At 58.2% G+C, this 19,965-nt stretch overlaps 1 protein-coding gene across 10 annotated transcripts in view; it reads left to right on the plus strand.

Annotated features, from left to right (window-relative positions):
- The window catches only part of KDM4B (lysine demethylase 4B), a 131,725-nt gene that overhangs the window by 31,053 nt on the left and 80,707 nt on the right, over nucleotides 1-19,965 (plus strand). For all 10 annotated transcript variants that reach the window (XM_026481141.4, XM_026481143.4, XM_026481144.4 and 7 more), the window contains exons 2-3: nucleotides 3,716-3,806; nucleotides 15,000-15,165. In XM_026481141.4, the coding sequence (XP_026336926.1) occupies nucleotides 15,025-15,165 (141 nt within the window). In that variant the 5' untranslated portion in view covers nucleotides 3,716-3,806; nucleotides 15,000-15,024. The remainder of the gene's footprint in view (nucleotides 1-3,715; nucleotides 3,807-14,999; nucleotides 15,166-19,965) is intronic.

Consider the following 19,965-nt stretch of genomic DNA (forward strand, 5'->3'; position numbering starts at 1 on the left):
TGGTTCGTACTGATCCGATGATAGAATCTTCGGGTCAGTGGTCTTTCTGAGGCTTTGGTTGCTTCCCTGCCCTGTAAGAGGCATGTATAGTCCTTGCAGGCTTGGGGGAACAGCAGGGGATGCCAGGCCCCTTTTGTGGGCCCCTTGGGCCCCGTGGCCGTGGAAGAGCAGGCAGAGTTGGACAGTAAGCCCTTCTGGGTCAGGTAGCTGAGTGAGTAGGTAAGGGCTCCTTTCCTGTCTGGCCCCGAGGCTGCCTGCTCAGCTCTCTGCGTCTCAAAACCCCGGGCCTAGCCCCAGGGCGAGAGTGGGCAGTGTGGTCTGGTATGGGCCAGCCCCGGGCAGCTGAGAGCTGATGGGACTGGGGGACACGGTACCTTGCCCAGGGTGGGGAGGCCAAGCCCGTGGGGTCCCCGGAGATGCCACCAGCTGGTGGCAGTTCCTAATGCCTTGGCCTTTGGGTACATCTGTCTCTTTCCCTGTTTCCTGCTGCTGCTGCTTCCTGGCCCCACCTGCCTGCCCTTTGCAGAGGGCGTGGAAGCGGAGGCCACTTTGCACGGTGCTTCCGCGGCTGCATGCTCGCAGTGGGCGCGTCGGAGTCACTACATCTTCCAACGGTCCGACTGTGCCTTTTTAAGGGAGAAATGGTCGGACTGTGCCTTTTAGGGGCATCCACGTCTGATGTCTCAGGTCGCCACTGGAAGCTCTTACCTTGCTGCAACCGGACTCTCCTCCTGAGTTCTATTCTTAGTGCCCCAGATTTCCTGGGACCCACAGTGAGGTCAGCGGCTGGGCTGGGCCAGCCTGGGCAGCGGGAGGCATCAAACCCGGCCTGCCTGCGCCTTTTTGTTTTGTTTTCTTTTTGAAAATTACTGAGACTTTATTTTTTAAAAAAACCATTTTGAGATTTGCAGAGAAATTGAGAGTGTTTCCCCTGCCCCCTCCCGCCGCGCCCCCCCCCCCCCAATGATTCCCACTGGGCTCTTCTGTCGGGCTGGGACCCTGTTGCAGTTAATGGACCCATGTTGATACATTCTCAGTAAGCAAAGTCCACAATTTATTCCGATTTCCTCAGTTTCCCCCAGTGTCCCTTTTCCGTCCCAGGACCCTGTCCCATGATCCTATATGACCCGGAGTTGTCATGTCTCCTTGGGCTCCTCCAGGCTGGGACAGTTTCTCAGACTTCTCTGGGTTTTGAGCTCCTTGACAGTGGCACGGAGGACGGGGCAGGGGTTTTGTAGGAAGCCCCTTCCTTGGATTTGTCTGGGGTTTTTCTCGTGGTGAGACTGGGGGGATGAGTTTGGGGAGGAAGGCCCCCAAGCAAAGTGCCCTTCTGACACCATCTCGGGGGGGCGTGCTGTCACCATAGCTTGTCACTGCGGACGTTGGCCTTGGTCCCCTGGCTGAGGTGGGCGGTCAGGTGTCTCCCCTGCAAAGTCACTCTTCCCAGTTTCCATGCTCTTCTGTTCGGGAGGAAGTCACCATGCCTGGCCCGCATTCCAGGGCCCTCTGATCCCTCAGCCCCGGATTGCCTTGTGCCCAGTGGGCCTGTGGCTGTATCTGAGGCTGGGCCCTGGCATCCCAGAGCCTCCAGGGTGGCTGCTGGCCAGCCGTGAAGGGCCTGCAGCCCCTGAAGGAGCTGTGGAGGTAGGCGAGCCCAGCCCCTTGTCCACGGCGGACATGAGTTAGGGTGGATGAGGCCTCACTTTGGGCTATGGCCTGGGAATTGGGGCCTGACCCCAGACCCAGAGCTTCCAGCCTCCCAGCATGGGGGTCAGGGCTATTGGCCCCCAGAGCATGAGGGCAGAAGGACCCACGGTGTTGGTGGCCCTGCAGCCATGGGTAACAGCAGACTGAGGTCTGTCCAGCTGAGAACCCGAGGCCCTAGGGGTCTCTGTGCCTTTCAGACCATGTGCTGGTGGGCTTGGCCCACGCCTAGCGTGGGAACAGCTTGCACGGAGATAGTTACTAGTGATGAGGGAGACATGTGGTCCCATGAACACAGGAGTGAAAGGTGGAGGCCAGCAGTTTGCCGCCTAGAGCCCCCACTGTCCATGGAAGTGAAAAGATCCCTCAGCCGCCATGAAATCTGGGAAATGCACCTCGCACCTTGAAGCTGCTGTGTTAGTCTCCCTGCGCTGTTGTAATGGAGAACCGCAGACGTAGTGACTTAAAGCAGCACGTGCTGATGATGTCCGACCTGGAGGCCAGAAACCCCACCTGGGTCTCACTGGGCTGCTGTCAGGGTGTGGGCAGGGTGGGCTTCTCCTGGAGGCTCTGGGCAGAATCCGTTCTTCGCCTTTCCAGCTCCTGGAGGCCCCACATTCCCCGCCTAATGGCCCCTTCCTCCATCTGCACGGTGTGCCTGTGTGGCCTCTACTGCTGTTGTAATGTCTCTTTCTCTGACTCTGACCCTCCTGCTCCGCTCTTGTGACAACACTGGGCCCGCCAGGTAATCCGGGATCCCCCCCCGCCCCCGCACCCCCTAGAGTCCCTTTTGCTGTGGAAGGGAGCGTGGCCACATATGCAGGGATTAGGACCTGGACACGTTGGGGGCTGTGACTCTGCCAGCTACAGCTCCCCGGAGGGGTTCCAGAGTCATCGGATCCTCAGACGTGAGCCTTGCTGATGGCAGGTGCTAGCAGGGCTGTGGAGCAGGGAAGGCTTCAGCTGCACAGGTGGGAGAGCCCCCGGCAGTTTACCTCTCCCAGAGGGTGTGTGCAGCCCGAGGTCCAGCAATCCCACAGCTCGCTGTTGTTTTCAACCCAGGGCCTGACCTGTTAAAAGACAGTGAGATCTGTTTAATGGGGTCATGCCCAGGAATCTTAAAAACCAGAGAAAAATAAGAGAAAATTCCAGCCTACATTGCACGCTGTGAGAGGTGTTGGTGAAGCTTTTATGTGGAGAAAGTTTGTGGAACTGCATTTAACAAAGCCACAGCCCTGTGGGGCGAGCTGCCCTGGCCAGGGGGACAGGCCATAGGGGACACTGGAGTCTTGGGTGGCAGGCATATGAAGGCACAAAGGTGGGGGTGAGGGTGGGGATCCGGGAGATTTTGTGCTGTCAGGAGCTCAGGTGTCTGGAGAGGTGGGGGCAGGGAAGGTGGGAGAGTCAAGGTAGTGGCCATAGCCTGGATCGTCAAAAGTCGGGAGTCTTGTCCTTCGTCCATTCAGTGAGTGTTGGGGGTCTCTGTGCCCAACTGTAAAGTCAGTGGTTGGGACCTTGTCCTCCGTGGGATCTTGGCTCTGTGCAGTCCCTGCTATGCTCTCTCTGCGTGCTTTCTGCCTGCTGGGGGCGTGGGTGGTAGCCACTGGGCATTGGTGTTGTCCCTGTGACTTTCCTCCTTGGAGGGGTGCCTTTCTGGCTTTAGGGGTTTGGAGGAGGCAGAACTTCTCGTAAGCCTCTCAGTAGCCGCCTGTACCTTAAGGTTTCCAGAAGCTTCTTTGGTTTAATTTGATCGTTTCATGGAGCCTCTTACTTCCTCCACTACTGATTTTTAGGAGCTGAGCTTAAAAAGGGCAGTCATGGGAAGACTTTAATGGGGAAAGTGCTTATAACTATGGATTTCAGTGTTCTTGCAAATTGGTAAGGAATTGGAAATGTCTGAACGAAGGCAAGAGTCCTTGGGCTACGTGCAGCTGTTCAGAGTAGAATTTGGACTTAAGGTTCAAGCATGTAGTCAATTTAGTTAATCGTGCTTTTATTTTGTGCATTTTAGGAACCGTCACCATTGCTGAGACCTGATAGAAACCCCTGCCAGTTACCAGGGCACCTCTCATCACGGCCTTGGCTACAACCGGGTCTTTGAAGTAAGTACTTGGGCTCCTGGGCCCAGGTGGCCACAGGCCACGGCCCCTCCCATGATTGCACGCACTGCGGTGGGAGAAGGGGGCTCCTGTTTGGTCCCGAGTTCAGGGGTGTCCAGGGTCCAGGCTGAGGAGCCTAGAACCCCCTCTGAGGTTTGTTCTGTGGGCTGTTTCTTCTTTAGTCCATGTGCTGACGTTTGTGCTCTGGTCCTTCAGTGTCTGATGCCTGGGCCACGCTTCACATTGTGCATTTTGGGGGATGCTGGGATCACCTGGGTGGAGCTGTCCCGTCTGTGTCATGTGGATCAGGTGGGCTCATCAAGGGGCGTTTTCACCCCATCCGTGCCCTACAGGAAATAGCGACCAGTCACAGTGGAGTGGTGGCGGGGATCTTTAAGAATGGAGAATTATTTTTAAAACGCCTTTAAAAGAATCTCATTGCCCAGCTGTTCTGGGTTTTAAGGATGTCCACTTTGTCCTGTACTTTTCTTTAATCTTTTTTTTTTAAAAGATTTTATTTTTTATTTGTCAGAGAGAGAGAGAGAGCGCACACGCACAAGCAGGGGGAGCAGTAGAGGCCGAGGGAGAAGCAGGCTCCCCGCTGAGCAGGGAGTCCCATGTGGGACTCGATTCCAGGACCCTGAGATCATGACCTGAGCTGAAGACAGATGCTTAACCGAGCCGCCATACTTTTCTAATAAATGGGGGGGACAAAGGGTTTTAAAGAGGTAGCCTCTGATGGCAGTCCAAGGCTATGGCTCATAGGAAGAGAGGGCACAACCTAATCACTCCCCGGCTCCCATCCCTGGGTGGGGTGGCGGGGGAGGGGTGACCTCCATGGAGGGTTGGTCAGTGTGGGACGCACAGTTCTGTGTGCTCCCTGGCCATTCCACATTGGCTGCTCCCGGTGGCCTGAGAATCGTGTTCAGTGTTGATCTCCAAGGCCACACGGCTAATTGGGCTAAGCATGGGCTGAATTGTGGCCTTCTCTGTTCTGCCATGATTTAGGAACTCAGGGAGATGGGCAGTGGAACTTTGGTGCCCCTTTAGGAGGGGTGAAGTCACGGTTTTGATTCTTAAAGGGTAGACTTCAGGCATCTGGTTCTGGGGTCAGCAAACTGTGGTCTACAGACCAACCCGGCCCACTGCCTGTTTCTGTGAGTCAGCTGTTATTAGCACACAGCATTCATTGACACGTCGTCTCTGTCAGCTTCTTCCTCACAATGGTAGCATGGAATGAGCCGTTGTGATAGAGACTATGTGACTGCCAAGGCGAGAGTATTTACTGTGTGGTCCTGTACAGAAAAGGTGCGCCGCCCTTGACCCAGGTTCGTTTGTTGCTCGCTGGGGCTGGATGGTTTGCAAATGGTCTGTTCTGACTGTGCCTCCTAAGACATTGATTGCTTTTATCCTTAAACCTAGTGCTTTGTTGTAAGGCAACCAGATCTCTAAAACTTGGCTGTTCTCTTCGTACCCAGATCAATGTGACATGTTCTGTGTGCGTAGCTTCCCCCATGCGGCTAGATGAACCTTTAGCGGTCCCACACTGCGGTCATCCTGACCTGTCCTCTGCCTCCATCAGTCCATTTTACAGCCGAAGAAACTGGGCGCCACGACTGGAAGGTGCGAGGAGGCTCTCTGGCAGAGGGGAAGACGTGAATGGCACTCGTGGCTCCTTCTCCAAAAGGCCTGGGACATTCAAGATCAGAGTCCTTGAGACAGACCAGACCGGTTCACGGTGGCCTGGCAGGACCCTAGCAGGCCGCTGTGGACTTTGTAAAAAATTCATTCTTATGCAGACATAATTCACATACCATAATAGTCACCCTTTAAAGTGTACGATTCAGTGATTTAGTATGTTGCACAGACATCCAACTGTCACCACTGCCTAATTCCAGAGTGTTTTATCACCCCAAGAAGAAACCCATCTTGTAATGTACATTAAGCAGTCACCCCCTCCCCACTTCCCCAGCCCCCGGCCCCCACGAGCCCCCTTCCCGTCGTGGAGGAGCCTGTTGTGGACGTGTCACACACGTGGACTCACACGCCGTGGGGCCTTCTGTGTCTGGTTCCCTCTCTGAGCGTCGTGGGCTCGGGGTCCGTCCTTGGGGCAGGTGCCTCCGTGCCTGGCCCCTGTCCGTGACCAAGGGACGTGCCTGCGCGTGGAGGGACACGCTGTGTGTAGCATTCATCCGTCGATGGACTCTTAGGTTCTTTCCACTTTGGGGGTATTATGAACAATGCTGCTGTGAACATTCACATACAAGTTCCTGTGCAGACGTATGTTTTGCTTTTCTTGGGGGGATGCCTCGCGTCGAATTGCTGGGTCACGGGCCCCTCTACGCTTTGCCCTCTGAGTTACTGCCACCCTGCTTCCGCAGCGGCCGTGCCCAGGCCTGCCAGCGCCGATGTGGGGTTGCAGGGTGACGTTGTCTGTGGGGGTCACACGTCCAGACACAGCTTCTGTTTACATGGCTCCCGCCTCTGGCTGCCCCCCCGCAGATCTAACACCGCGGCCGGAGGCGGCCGGCTCTCCCCGCTCCGTGGCCCCGGGCGCTGATCCACGTCTGATTAGACTGAGGGGAGAACAGGGGTTGCAGACCCCTGTTTATAGCTCCGTCCCGTTTCCGATTTTCTAGAAAGCGCTTCTGTCTGAGTGAGCGTGGGCAGATGGGCTCCTCTCCCCGCCATGCAGCGAGCGGCAGGCTTCAGGTTGGAGGGAGGTGATGACTCTTCCTTCTTTCTTTGCATGATGGCTTTTTCACATGGCACTTGCAGCAGACTGAACAGTGCTTCCCGAAGGTGCCCACACCCCACTCCCGGGAACCTGTGACTGCGTTCCCTCTTGGCATCTGGGATTACGTGAAGGCCCTGAGATGGGAGATGATACTGAATCATCCAGGGCCCTGATGTCAACACAAGGGTCATCATGAGAGGGAGGCAGAGGGTCAGAGTCCGAGAGCTGGGCAGACCCCGCACTGCAGGTAGTGAGGGGGGAGGAGGGGCTGCGGGCCAGGGATAAGGCCCCTCTGGAAGTCAGAATAGGCAGGGAAGTTCCAGAAAGAACACAGCTGACATGCCATCCAGGACAGCCTTCCGGCCTCCAGAAGGATAAGGTAATAAAGTTACGAGGTTTTAACCCTTAGGCTTGGGTGATGTGTTACCGCAACTGTAGAAATGAGCGCACGGGGTTATGGGCGATTCTTCCCTTGGGCTTCTCGGACTTCGTATGTCTCTCAAATAAACGTTAGGCTAGTCCTTGGTCTGCTGCTCGTGGCTCCCCGCCTCTTCAGTGCCCGAAAACCTGGTCCAGCTATGCCGCCTTCCTCACGGCTCTTGACCTTGCATTTCTTACTTGGCCCTGGCCTCCTGCTTTCCCGCCTCTGGGAGACACTCTGCCTGCTTTGTCCCCTTGTGTGTCTGTGACCATTTCAGGCCGGCCGGTTTGGCGGGAGCAAGTCTGGCGTCTTCTCTGGGCTGTACCCGGTGCTTCTGCCCACGGCCTGCCCTCGTGAGCTGTCCTTCTGGGCCGCCTGCTCCCACTGGCCCATTTCTCCTGCTGCTCGGAGGGCCGGCACAAAAAGCTCCCCCAGCTGTGGTGCCACGGGCCACAGGCCGAGGGTTCTGTGCCACTGGGGTCGGCAGGTGGTTGTTCCCCCACCTTGCGGGCTCCACGAGGTCAGGGGTTGTGCCTGTGCCTTCTAGAGAACGTGGGGCATAGTCGATGCTCCTGGTGGAGGAGGAGGACATGGAGGACGTTGTACTCTGTCTTCCTTGCTGCGCATGGACCACATGCAGAGGAGTCCGGCCCTTGTGGAGCTGCTTGTGGGACACGGCCACAGCGAGGGATGGGGCTCTTGTGTCACCTCTGCGGTAGGCTCTGTGTCCACCGCTGGTGAAGATGTAGAGGCTCCTCCCGGGACCTGCTCCTGCTCTGGGGCCCCTCTGCTGTCATCCCCACCTGGGAGCTGTGCTTTGCTGGCAGAAGCCATACGGTGGTGGGAGCAGGGAGCCCATGGCTGGGCTAGGAGGTTCGAGCTTCATGCAGTGGCCAGACTGCCTGGGACGGGGACTGGCGGGAGCAGGTGGAGGTGAGGGGCCAGGATAGAGAGCTAGGGGAGAGATGCCCCCTTGGGGCAGGGGATGGGCCTCCCTGAGAAGGACTGGGGTCCTCAGGGAACTTTCAGACCTCGTGTCATGGAGCCCCTAATACTTTCCAAGACAAGTGTAGAATATTTCTCAAGGTTGTACTTCCCTCATGGTTAACTTTCCAAGACAAGTGTAGAATATTTCTCAAGGTTGTACTTCCCTCATGGTTAACCTTCCTTTGCTCAGAGGACGTACTTTCCAGCGTCCTGAACGTCAAAACCTCGAAGATACGGGTCCCGCCCATTTCATTTCGGGAAAATGTCTGCCATTGGGCCTCATAATCCCTGGGGGTCAGTCTCTGAGCCCGTAGGTCAGAAAACCAGGCTGACGCCTGGGCAGGGCAGTCCTCTCATCTCTGATTCTGGTTTCCATACGGATGGACAGGCTGGGCGCTGGCTGAGCGGCTGTCGCCTGGCGCTGGGAGGCCCATCCCTCAGGCGTTTCTCGCCCACTCTCCGGGGCGGCTCTTGTGGCTCAGTGCACCCCCACTGTCAGGATCTGGGGGGCTTCTGCCCCAGGGTTGGAGTCCAGATATGGGGAGAGCCTTCTCCTGAAGAGGTGGTGCTGTGGTGGGGGTGGGAAGGACGGCCACCCAGCTGGGCAGTGTGGTGCCCGTGGTAGTGGAGAACTCCTCAGGGTGGCCGGAGTGTCGCATCCCCAGCTCCTGTGTCCCTGCATTTGAAGGCTATCCCAGGTCAGGTGCCAGTGTAGTTCAGCTTCCCTGGGCCCAGAGCCCAGCAGGTAGCCCCGGTCAGCCTGGCCCGAAGTCTCTGCTCTTGTGACACATCCCTGGGCGGACAGTGTTCCTCTTCCGGGTGTGGGGAGGAGCTGCCGGGATTGCCTGGGACAGCCGGGGGACTACCGCCACATGCTGTGATCGTTGGTCCCAGGTGATGGGCTGCAGGTGAGCATCAGGTCAGGAAACAAAGGACCTTAAAAAATTAAGAGCTTTCTTGAGCTATAATTCACATGCTTGCAGTCCACCCATTTGGAGTGCGTGCTTGAGTGCTTGTTGGGTACCTGCTCTTAGCCTCAAAATGAGGAGCAGAGATAGGGATGCTTTCTTTTCCTGTTCAAGATTTTGCGGGCCGGGTCAGGTGAGTCGTGGGGGGGGAACCCACCAAGAGGCAGCCCTTCCTGTTAAAGCATATACCTGGTGGACACCCCCGCTGGCTCTGGCTTCAGGATGCTGCCCAGTCTCTGCACAGGTGGTGGGGCCTGGCTCAGGTGTGGGGGAGCAGCAAGGATGGAGGGGAGCCCCCAGCCCGGCCCAGGCCTGCGCCTCGTGCATGCTGAGCATGTGGCTGGAAGTTGAGCGACACTCAGATCGAACAGACCGAGGACATGAGGGCTCCGGGGTGCCCATTGTGTGAGGTGGCCATGGCTCACACAGCCCGGGGAGTCTCATGGGCCGGGGGAGGGGGAGGGGGCGGTCACGTTCATGGAAATGCCGAAGAGCTTTTTGGGAACACGTTCGCCTGATCTCGCGAGAGCTTCCCTGGCTGCTGGAACAAACGGCCACGAACCTGGTGGCTTCATTTTCTTCCACTTCTGGGAGGCCACGAGTGTGAGTGAGTCCTGCGGGCTAAACGCAAGGCACTGGGAGGGCGGCTCCTTCGCAGATGTCAGGGCAGAACTGACTTTCGTGATTTTTTTCAGCATCAGAGGACTGCCTGCTCTCCCTGGTTAGGGGCTCCTTCCTCGAATCCATCCAGCCTCTGCTCCCCCATCGCGTCTCTCCTCTCTCCCTCTTGTGAGGATCCAGGATCATCCCCATCCTTAATTCATCTCACCTGCAAAGTCCCTTTTGCAGCAGAAGGGGGCATAGTCAGAGGTCTCGGGGATTAGGACTTGGCTGTCTGGGGCGGTGCATTCTCCCGCTCACCACAATCTTGTCCAAACCAGCCTCTCCCACCTGCCGCGCCCTCCATCTCCCCCTTCCCTGCACTTGATTCCTCCTTCCTCGCCCTTGGCAAGTTTTGTTGCCTCTGTCCTCGAAATGCATCCAGTCCCCTCCTCCTCACCACTGTGGTCCCGAGCTCTGCCCTTGTCTGCCAGCTTCCATGCTGGCCCTGCGCAGCCAGGCCCGACGGCAGAGCCTGTGGGACCCAGGGCCAAGCGAAACCCCAATGCCCCTCATTCTAAAATGGAAGAAATTCAAGAGGGTGACAGCCAGGCATTAAACACGGGCCGGCGCTGACTGCTGGGGTCTTTTGCCCCGACGAGGCCGGCCCTACCTGCGGTTCGTTTCCCACAGCCAGAGGGGGCTTTCTCAGGATGTAAATGGGATCTGTGTCCTTGCTCTAAACTTCCAGTGGCTTCCCGGTCAACCCACGCAGCACACACTCCACCACGGAGCCTGCTCGGCGGCCTGGCCCCCACTGTGCCTCACGGTCTGCGCCCCTTTTCCCGGCCACTGCCAACATCCTTTCCTCTGCCTGGAGTTTTCTCTCGCCCCAGACCTCTGTGTGACTTGCACCCCCTTCGTATTCGATATTAAATTTGAGTCAAACAGCCCCCTGCCGCCCGGTGCTGCCCCGTCATGCTGACTTTATCTGTCTTTGAAGTTCTCACTCGCCATTCTGTGACGTGTTCAGCTCCTGACTTGGCTGCTTCTGGCTCCAGAACTTAAGACCTCCTGTTCCTGGGTGGCCCTGGGGTTGGCTCAGCCAAGGAGGATCCCCAGCACCCCACGGCCTGCGCAGGGTCCGCGAGGGCCAGTGCAGAGTGGATACACCCTGGCTTCGCGCCTTCAGAGCTGCCGAGCGTGAGGAGTTCTGTGCGAGTTTGTCAGCGTGGAATGGAAAGAGATCCAGAGATTGTTGAAAATAAAATCCCCTCCTTGCTCCCCTCCAACAGCGCGCCTTTCTCCCTGGAGGAACGGTCTTCTTCCCGGTGTGGAAGACCGAAAGGGGTCCCTGATGGAGGGTGCGCCTGGCTGCAGCCCGGCGGGCCAGCGGGCAGGGGCGCAGTCCCCGATGGGAAGCAACGTGGGAAGGGCCTGGCGGGCAGCAAGTGTCCGTGTCCGCCGCGCTCGCTTTTGCTGTACTTCCACACGTGTCTGTATTTCAACAAAGCATCTCGGCGTGCATCACAGGCATCACGACTGCACCCCTAAGTAACACAGCGACATCCTGAACATGAACCACCGTTTCCTAGTGTCACGCGGCATCCCGCCCGTGTTCACATTTCCCCCCTTGTCCCCACGTGTCTTCACGAAGAGTGCGTCTTCCACGCATGGGGCGCCGACGTCTCTGGGTGCCTGCTCTTGTTTCTCCAAGGGCAGAACTTTCTTCCTCTTTCCTTCTTGCAGCCCTCCACCCACCTCTCCCTCTTTCTAACAGGGGTGGGTAGTTAGCAGCCTTACGGAACTATAATTCACACACAGAGTTTGCCCACTGAACGGGTACAGTCCCATGGTCTCTAGTGTGTTCCCGGAGTCGCGTGACAGTCACCACGGTCAGTTTCAGAACATTTCCATCACCCCATGAAGAAACCCTAGACCTCAGCCCTCTGTGTCTGGTTCCTTCCCTGAGCTCATGGGTTTGGGGTCCGTCCCCAGGGCAGTGCATGTCGGTGCCTCACTTCTGTTCGTGGCCGAGTGATGTGCCTGTGGGTGGGGGACACGCCGTGTGCATCTGTTGGTCCGTCGATGGACACTTGGGTTGTTTCTACCTTTCGGCCGTTGTTGACAATGTTGCTGTGAACCTGGATGCACACGTTTTTGTGTGGACACATGTTTTCATTTCTCTTGGGCCTATTTCTACGAGTAGAAATGGGTCATCTGGTAATTCTAGGTGTAAATTGCACTGTTCTCCTCAGCGACTGCCCCATTTTCCGTGACCCCCACCAGCCGTGTGTCAGGGTTCTGATTTCTCCACATCCTCCCCAGCACTAGTTGTCTGTTTTTCTTTCTTTCTTTTTTTTTTTTAAAAGACCATCCTGGGGTGGGGGGGTGAAGCGTTTCTCGTCACGGTTTTGGTTTGCATGTCCCTGATGGCTAATCACGTCATTGTCATTTCGTGTGCTTGTTGGCCATGTGTGTATTTTCTTTGGAGAAATGTCTGAGCTCTTTGCCCACTTTTAAACTGGCCCGTTTGTCTTTTTATTATTCCATTGTGAATGTGCCCACTTTTTGACGTGCCACTGACCTGTGAAGAGCACAGTGGTCTTTCCGGACTGACCTGCACGGTCCCTCAGGGGGTGCTCACTTGGTCCTCTGCCCCCGCCGTGTTTCCAATAAACTGGGAAGTTGGCCCAGGGCTGCTGTTCGCTGAGATTCCTTTCTCATTTCTTAAGTGTGTACACGTATGATTTTTTATTTGCCTTCCTTCAGAAAACGTGTCAAGGGTATGGAGTGTTGGGATTATAAACCATTTAAATTTTCTTCTATATATTTACCTACTCAAAACCTTCATTTCAAAAGGCACAAATAAGGCCGAGGAAAAATCACACATAATCCGCCGCTGAGCTGCATCTCGGTGATGCCGGTGGTTGGAGTAAAGCGTGTCTGGCTCGCGCGCATGTGCAGAAAACCCACCTGCTGTCTTATCATCTGCTCTTTCCACCTCCTAGATGGAAAACTCATCTCTGCATCGTGATTTTTGATGCGTGAGGGAGCGTGTGTGGGCAGGACCCTGGGCTGCCCTGGCTCTGGCTGGGATGAGCTGGTCCTGGGGAGGTGGTGGGCGTACCACACGGTGCCATCTCCCCCCGCTGGCACCGGGTGGCGGACGGGCCAGAGGCAGCCCCCACTGGAGGTGACACTGCTTGTCCCGAGGCGCTCAGAGGAGCCTGTGCACCCTCCCCTGTAGGCCACACGTGAGCTAGCCTGGGGGGAGAAGCAGCCAGCTGGCCAGGACCGGCCAGGCCAAAGATGGGAGCTGTTGAGTGTGGGGACTCAGGCCCTGCCACCTACCTGCATGTGGCCTGGGCACATAATGTCCCCTGAGGCCTCAGTGAGCTGTGCAAAATGAGCTGATTGTGTGGAGTGGACGAGTCACCCACATCAGTCACATACAACAGGGCTGGGGACTGTTATGTGCTCACCTGCCCATTGCCAGCCAACCTGGGCACTGTCCACAGCGGGCTGAGGGCTTAGGACCAGGGGCTGCGACCAGGTGATCATGTCCAGCCGCAGGCGGGGTTCCTCATCCACACAAGACGGGTGGTCAGCGGGGTCCCCCGGGGGCTCATTGCACTGTGCTGTGGGTGTGGAAAATCCTGGGGGGTGGCAGGGAGTGGGGTGGGAGTGGCAGGGTTGGGGGAGGCAAGGAGTGGGGTGGCAGGGTAGGGGAGTGGGGTGGTGGGAGGCTAGTGGGGGGTGGCAGGAGTGGAGTGGCAGAGGAAGGCCGATGAGAGCAACTGCAGCTTATCCTCTTTGAGTTCAAGCTGGTGTCTCATGTCTCATCTGAGGTCCCTGCCTAGGGTGGTCTCCCCACCACCCCGCCCTTCTGTGGCTCCCTCCACAACTGACAGCCCAGCTCAGTCCACGCTGATGTTCTAGGAGTGTCAGAGTCAAGGTCATCCCCCCAGACCATGAGCTCCCCCAGGACAGACACTGTGTCCTGTTGCCAGCCGCATAGGCCATAAGCGAGCCCCACGTGGTGGCATCTGGGCTGGAGGGGAGAGGGCAGGGGGCTGGGGTGGGGATGTAGGCTAGGGGGCTGGGTTGGGAAGGCATGGTGGTCAGTCCCAGGGACTGGTCAGGGCGCTCTGATGGGGCAGCCTCCTGGGTGGGCAGCCTGGCTGTGGCCTGGGTCCTGTGGTCCCTGCTGCTCTGGAGGGAGGTTGGTGACAACCCCTTTCCCTTTATGAAGCTGTGTTTTCATGGGAGTTCCTTGTGATCCCATGCAGAGCTGTTGTCACACTGTCCCGCACTGCCATGCACACTCCCGTTTTGTGGCCACTCCACAAGGCGAGGCCTTGGGATTTGCTGTGTACATGGGGCAGAGGGCCATGGTGGGGTCCTAGCCCAGGATGGTGATGACCCCCCGTGTCAGGACCCTCAGGAGCCCTTACTGGCAGGCAGTCTGTCATCAGAGCATGGCCTTAGTGCTGTCCCCCTGGTCCCAGCCCCTTCACCGCAGATGGGGAATGGGGTATCAATACCACCATCAGTCCACCCCCAGCAGGGTCTGGAAGGGGTGTCTGGGTCTCCCAGCACCTACCCAGCTGATAGTGCAGGCCTTAGCAGCGATTTCTGGGCTCATGCTGCCCTCTAGTGCCTGCCAGGGGGAGTGCCTTTGGGGAGGCTGCGGCCACATCTAGGCGACTTGGAAGCCCCCTCCCAGGGCCGGTGGTCTTCCTGCACTTCAGAGGAAGTTGGGTTTGGCTAATTGTCTTCCGGGTTCTCAGGTCTGTATGCACTTGGCTTCCGACCTTTTCCAAGGGACCCTTCCCCAGAGTCTGTCCCCAAGCCCCTCCCAGCTTGGGATGGGCCACCGACTGCCTCGCTGGGTCCTCTTAACTCCTGGAACAGGAGGGGGCCACTGCAGCGTGTGGCCGCCTCTCCAAGAGGAGCCTGATGCCCAGCCTCTCTCCGGGCGCCTATGGTGAATCTCGGAGCCAGCACATCAGCCACACTCTCGGCTCCTACGCAGAAACTTCCAGGCTTGGTTGCAGCTGAGGGTGACACTCTCACACACAGCCTCATTCACCTTCGAAAGCCACCACCGGCTGCTGTCAGTGTGGGTATCCGGCTCCGAAGTAGATGCGTTGATTTGAAGCTGATGCCAGTGGACCTAGATAAGACGTCCCCGATAAGGAAAGCTTTTATTTCTCAGGGCCCCTGGTTTGAAATTAGTACTCCGGCTTCCAGTATTGCGTTGGCTTGGAGAACTAGGGCGCCTCTGTTTTTAATTAGTTGCAGTCATTTTGGTTTTTTGTGCCAGTGCGGGGAGATGGAGTCTGCTCCCAGGCTCCTCTCCGGCCCCAGCTTAGCTGCGTGGCCCCTGCCTTTGTCTTCCCGAGGCCGTGGGTATTGTTAGCATGTCTGGACCGGTGGCGGCACTGATGCGCTCATGCTCTCTTGTCCTCCCCTCACAGGTGTGACAGCCTCTCCGTGGCAGCCATGGGGTCTGAGGATCATGGGGCCCAGAACCCGAGCTGTAAAATCATGACGTTTCGCCCAACCATGGAAGAATTTAAGGACTTCAACAAATACGTGGCCTACATCGAGTCCCAGGGAGCCCACCGGGCAGGCCTGGCCAAGGTGGGTGACGCCCCAGGCCCAGCGCCGCCTTCCACCAGCCCGGCCCTGTGCGTGCCCTGGGGCCCCGGGCCTGGCGTGGCTGTGCTTGTGTCCACTGAGCCGCCCTGATCTCGTTGTCAGAAAATGTTACGGAGTTCTTCCTGTGTGCCAGGCTCTGTTGTAGGCCTGGCACGCAGACATGAGCCCCGCAGCCCCTTTCCCTGCGGGAGCCGATGGCTGAGGCCAGCCCCAGGGGCAGCGGGCGCCTAGGGCCTTGTGGCGGCAACACGCAGTGAGGCTCATCCCGCGGCGGGGCGGCGGACAGCGGCGAGAGGGCGTCGAGAGTCGGGGAAGGCTTCCGGGGAGACCGGCACCCGTGAACCGTGTCTCCTCCCATGATGTGTCGCTCGTGCGCATGTCCGTGTGAGTGCGTGGTGATAGCAAACAGACAAGTGCAGCCCGTGTGCAGTTTACCAAGAACGGTCCATGGGAAGCCGCGTGCGTGGCGCCGCTCTCCAGATCATCTGGACGGTTTGTAACCTGCTTGTTGTGTGGCCTAGTGGCTGCCGGTGTGCTTAGCTCTTTCTCTAAGGTGCCTGGTTCTCTGTTCTTAAAACTGAGGGGTCAATGAACCTTTTCCACAAAGAGCCAGGTAGCAAATATTGTCAGCGTTGCGGGCGGGGCGGTCTCTGTCCCACCACTCAGCCCTGCCACCTCAGCGACCTGTGAGCCGGTAGGTGTGGCTGTGTGCCAATAAAACTTTATGCACACCGAAATGTGAATTTCGTGGGACTTTCACTGGTCCCGAAACATTTTTTTTGTTGTTGTTTTTTTCCCCTAACCATTTGAAAAGGAAAAAAACAACACCCCATATTCTTGGCTCGCGGGGCCGTGCAAAAGCAGGCGGCGGGCGGGATTTGGCCCAGGGCCACGGTTTGCTGCTGCCTGGCGGTAGTGGGGAGAGGAGAGTCGCTCCCCCCATTCTTGCCCCTACCTGGTTTGGGTGGTTTTGTTATGGGTATCAGTCTCTCTCCTGTTATGGTCATGCCTCTAATCTCAGCCTAAGGAGACAGGGCGGGCAGCTGCTTGCGTCGGCTTCCCGCCCCTCCGTCTTGATCTTGTCCGTGTGCAAGCGCCAGCATGGACACAGCGTTCTACGATCCGGACAGTCGGGGACCAGAGCCCCCGCTGTTGTGTTAGCGTTGCTTCTCCCTTTAAACTCCGTCAGCTCCCGGGTTCTTGGGGCTGACTGATGGGCAGGTGTCCAGTGTCAGGGGACGGTTTCCTGCCTGGTCCGCCCTGTCGAGGGTCCCTGTTGTAGGGTGTTTGTTGGGGGGTGGGGGTTCCTCTGCCTTGTCTCCTGTCATTGGCCTGCTTCTACTTTTCCCGGGATGCGACAGCCCTTCTGTTTCTGGTTCAAGTCGTCCCTTGCTGGAAGGTGTAGCAAGTTGCTGTCCTGCACATCTCTGCCCGGGGCACCTTGAGGCCCCCACAGCTCTCATCCCTGCTCGTTTCTTCTGTCTCACTGTCTGGGGCTCCTGTGTCCTGGCCGGCCCCATGGCCCTGGCCATTTCTCGAGTTTTCCATTCACAGCGCTGTGGTGGCTGCGGGCTCCGTGTCCCCTGTGACCCCGTCTCCCCGTGCCTCTGCCTGCCTGTGCTCCTTCCCGGTTCGTCTCCTTCTCGGCCTCTGTGCTGCTCCTTTGAGCCCCAGTGTTGCTGCTTTGAGCTCTAGTCCCAGTGGAGTCATTTTTTGCTAATTTCTTTGGATCGGAGGAAACTGTTTGGACTGGGTGTCTCCTGAGGTGGGAGTTTCCTGGGTCTGTTTTCCCTCTGCTTTTTGTTTCATGTGCTCCTTTTTTAGCTTCTCACATGGGATTCTGTTGGCAGCTTTCTCTGACTGGTCATCGCCTATGTGTGCGGGGAGGGGGGGGGCGGGGAGGGCACGGCGTTCTGTCGCACCGAGGCACAGGCCGGAGGACGTTGGCAGTTGCAGAGTTGTGCCGACCACACGTGCACACCTGGCTGGGACTGCATGGCGGTCCCTCGAGTCCCTCAGCAGCCTCCCTCCCACTCTGGGGGGACAGGCGGGGCTTGGGAGGCATGTGCCAGGGGCCTTGGGCAACCACTGCTTCTCTCAGAGGGGGCCCCAGCTCTCAGGGCTGCTGGCCTCTTTGGAGAAGGGGCACGGTGTCCTGCTGGCCCAAGCCAGCTCTGCAGGTGCCGACCTCCCCTCACCCTGGTCTCGTTGGTCTTGACCGCCCTTCTTTGTGCATTCGTGTGTGTAGTGCTAAGGGTTTTCAGTCTCATCACAGCCGAATTCCCCACCCCCCCACAAAAGTTGCGTAGGGCCCTGTGGAATTGGGTGGGGGTGGCTATTCAGCAGGTATAGCTGGGGGCCAGGGTCCAGAGCCAGAAGAGGCTCTGAGGGTGTGGGGGGCCCCACTCTGGGGCTATTGGGGCACCCCTGTCTTTTTTTTTTTTTTTTAAAGATTTTATTTATTTATTTGACAGAGATAGAGACAGGCAGCGAGAGAGGAAACACAAGCAGGGGGAGTGGGAGAGGAAGAAGCAGGCTCATAGCAGAAGAGCCTGATGTGGGGCTCGATCCCAGATCGCCGGGATCACGCCCTGAGCCGAAGGCAGACGCTTAACCGCTGTGCCACCCAGGTGCCCCGGGGCACCCCTGTCTTGTTCCTTGGCTGCTCTGTGCATCCCCCTGCCCTCTCAGGCCGGTTCTGCACCCCCCACCCCCGAGGCTGCTTGAGAAGCACTGGGGTGGGAGGGAGCCAGGCAGGGGCATGGCGTTGGGTCCTGCGGGAGGGGTCAAGATTCTGCGGTGCTTGGTTGTGTCCCTAAGGACTGTCCCTGCAGGCAGGAGGTGCCCCGGCACCGCCTTTAGCCACCTGTCCCACCACCTGCAAAATGGCTTGTGGAGCGGGAGGTGTTGGGGGCAGAGGCTGGCCCCTCACTTCATTCCCTCCTACAGGGTCCCCCGCACCTTCTAACCCAGCTGCTCAGACACCCCGAGCCGACTGCCTGGTGCCGCCTCATTTACCTGGGGAGTGTGGCCTGTCCGCCGCTGGCAACCTGGCTGAGGCTTGCCCTCCAGGAGCTGCGAGGGAGGGTCTGTCCAGGGCCATGCCATGCCCTCCAGGCACCGGGTGCAGTCAGGACGCTCAGATGTCATCCGCTGGTATCCGTTAGAGGTGGCTCGCCCGAGAGCCTCCCTTCAGACCCTGGTCTCGCAGAGATTTGAGGGCATCAGGCGACAGCACATTGATCTTCCCAAGGGCTTGGGGTCCTAGACCCGCTGGAAGTGGCTTTCCGTCACGTGCGTGTTTCAGAACCTGCCTAGTGTGTGTCCGCACAAGCGTAGTTCGTGCGCCCCAAGCGTCCTTCTCCGGTTTTCAGGTGTCTGTACCCAGCAGCGCCCGTGATGGGGAGAGACGAGCAGAGGGGCCCAGGGCTCTCAGAAGGGAGCCGAAGCTTTGGGAGTGACGTGTTTGCTTCCTTGTGCAGCCTTGGTTCCTGGGCGGGCTTCATGGAACGGAACTGGAGGGGCGAAGTCCCAGTTCCCCTGCGAGCACGCGTGGGGGCAGGAGGAACCACTGGCTTCTCTGGGAAGAGGAGTCGCTGCCCACGTGGCCAAAGAGCTCAGGCTCACAGCCCTTCGGCCCAGACGCCACTCCTCTGCGAGAGTGTCTCCCACGCTGGGGCCACCGGCCCTTTCATTTGTAGTTTTTGCGTTTCCGGTCTCAAGTGGGTTAGTTGATCACCTGATTCTTCAGATTTCTCACTTGAAATCTAAGAAAACCGTTGACCCGCAGGCTGCCCCCAGCACCCCGTTGTCATGAGGCCTCATACCACACATGGACACCCATGTGGCTTATTGCAGCTGTGGCCAGGGAGTGGGGGGAGGGCATGTCCCCAGAAAGAGCTTTGACGGAGCAGCCGTGTCTCCATTTAACGTAAATCGGGGTTCCTGGCCTGGGCTCCGTTGACGTCGAGGCGGGTCGTTCCTGTGGGGCATCCTGGGCGCTGTGGGGCCTGAGCAGCATTCCTGGCCCCACCACTTTGATGCCAGGAGCCCCCTGTCGGACAGCCACAGACGTCCCCAGACATGGCCCAGTGTCCTCTGGGAGCAGGGTCAGCCCGGGTGAGAGCCTCTGACTTCCTCTTACTGCTGCTGTTACTTATTTATGTGCCGCCAGTAAACCCACGAGTGCTGACGGTGGGGGCGGCACCTTTCTGTTGTCGACTGGTACCTGGAGAATGAGTGTTTCCATGGCCAAGCAAAACGTTTTGTTGCCCTGATGTCTCTCGGGGAATCCTTGGGGATGGCAAATGAATTTCAGCCGTTCTGGAAGTGGTGGGCACACCTGGGCGTTGGTGTGGTGTTCTTCCCTCATTCGCCCCGAGCTGGGTGAGGCCTGGGCCTCGGCCTACCCAGAGTTCTTGGCTGCCGCACTGAAAACAGGTTGGTTTGGTTCCTTTTCTCAAAGCTGCTGGGTGGCTCGCTGGGTGCCCCAGAAGGAGAGCTGTTGTTTGCAACACCTGCCCAGGACTGGGAGAGACCGGCTGTGTTGGCCCCAGGGGCCTTGGCAGCAGGGAGCCGGGCACCCAGGAGGCCCCGGCTGGGCCCAGAGGCCACGCCCAGCGGAGGAGGGGAAGCAGGAGGGCCACGAGGCCAGTCGGGCAAGCTCGGTGGAGACCCAGTGCTTCCCCACCCTGCGCAGCCCTTCCCAGAAGCCCTTCCTGCAGGCCTCTGGGGGCTCTCTTGGAGAGGGGCAGGGGGTGGTCGCCTGGAGGCCCCACTGCC

Source organism: Ursus arctos, unplaced genomic scaffold (assembly GCF_023065955.2).
Source record: "Ursus arctos isolate Adak ecotype North America unplaced genomic scaffold, UrsArc2.0 scaffold_14, whole genome shotgun sequence".
Lineage (NCBI taxonomy): Eukaryota > Metazoa > Chordata > Mammalia > Carnivora > Ursidae > Ursus > Ursus arctos.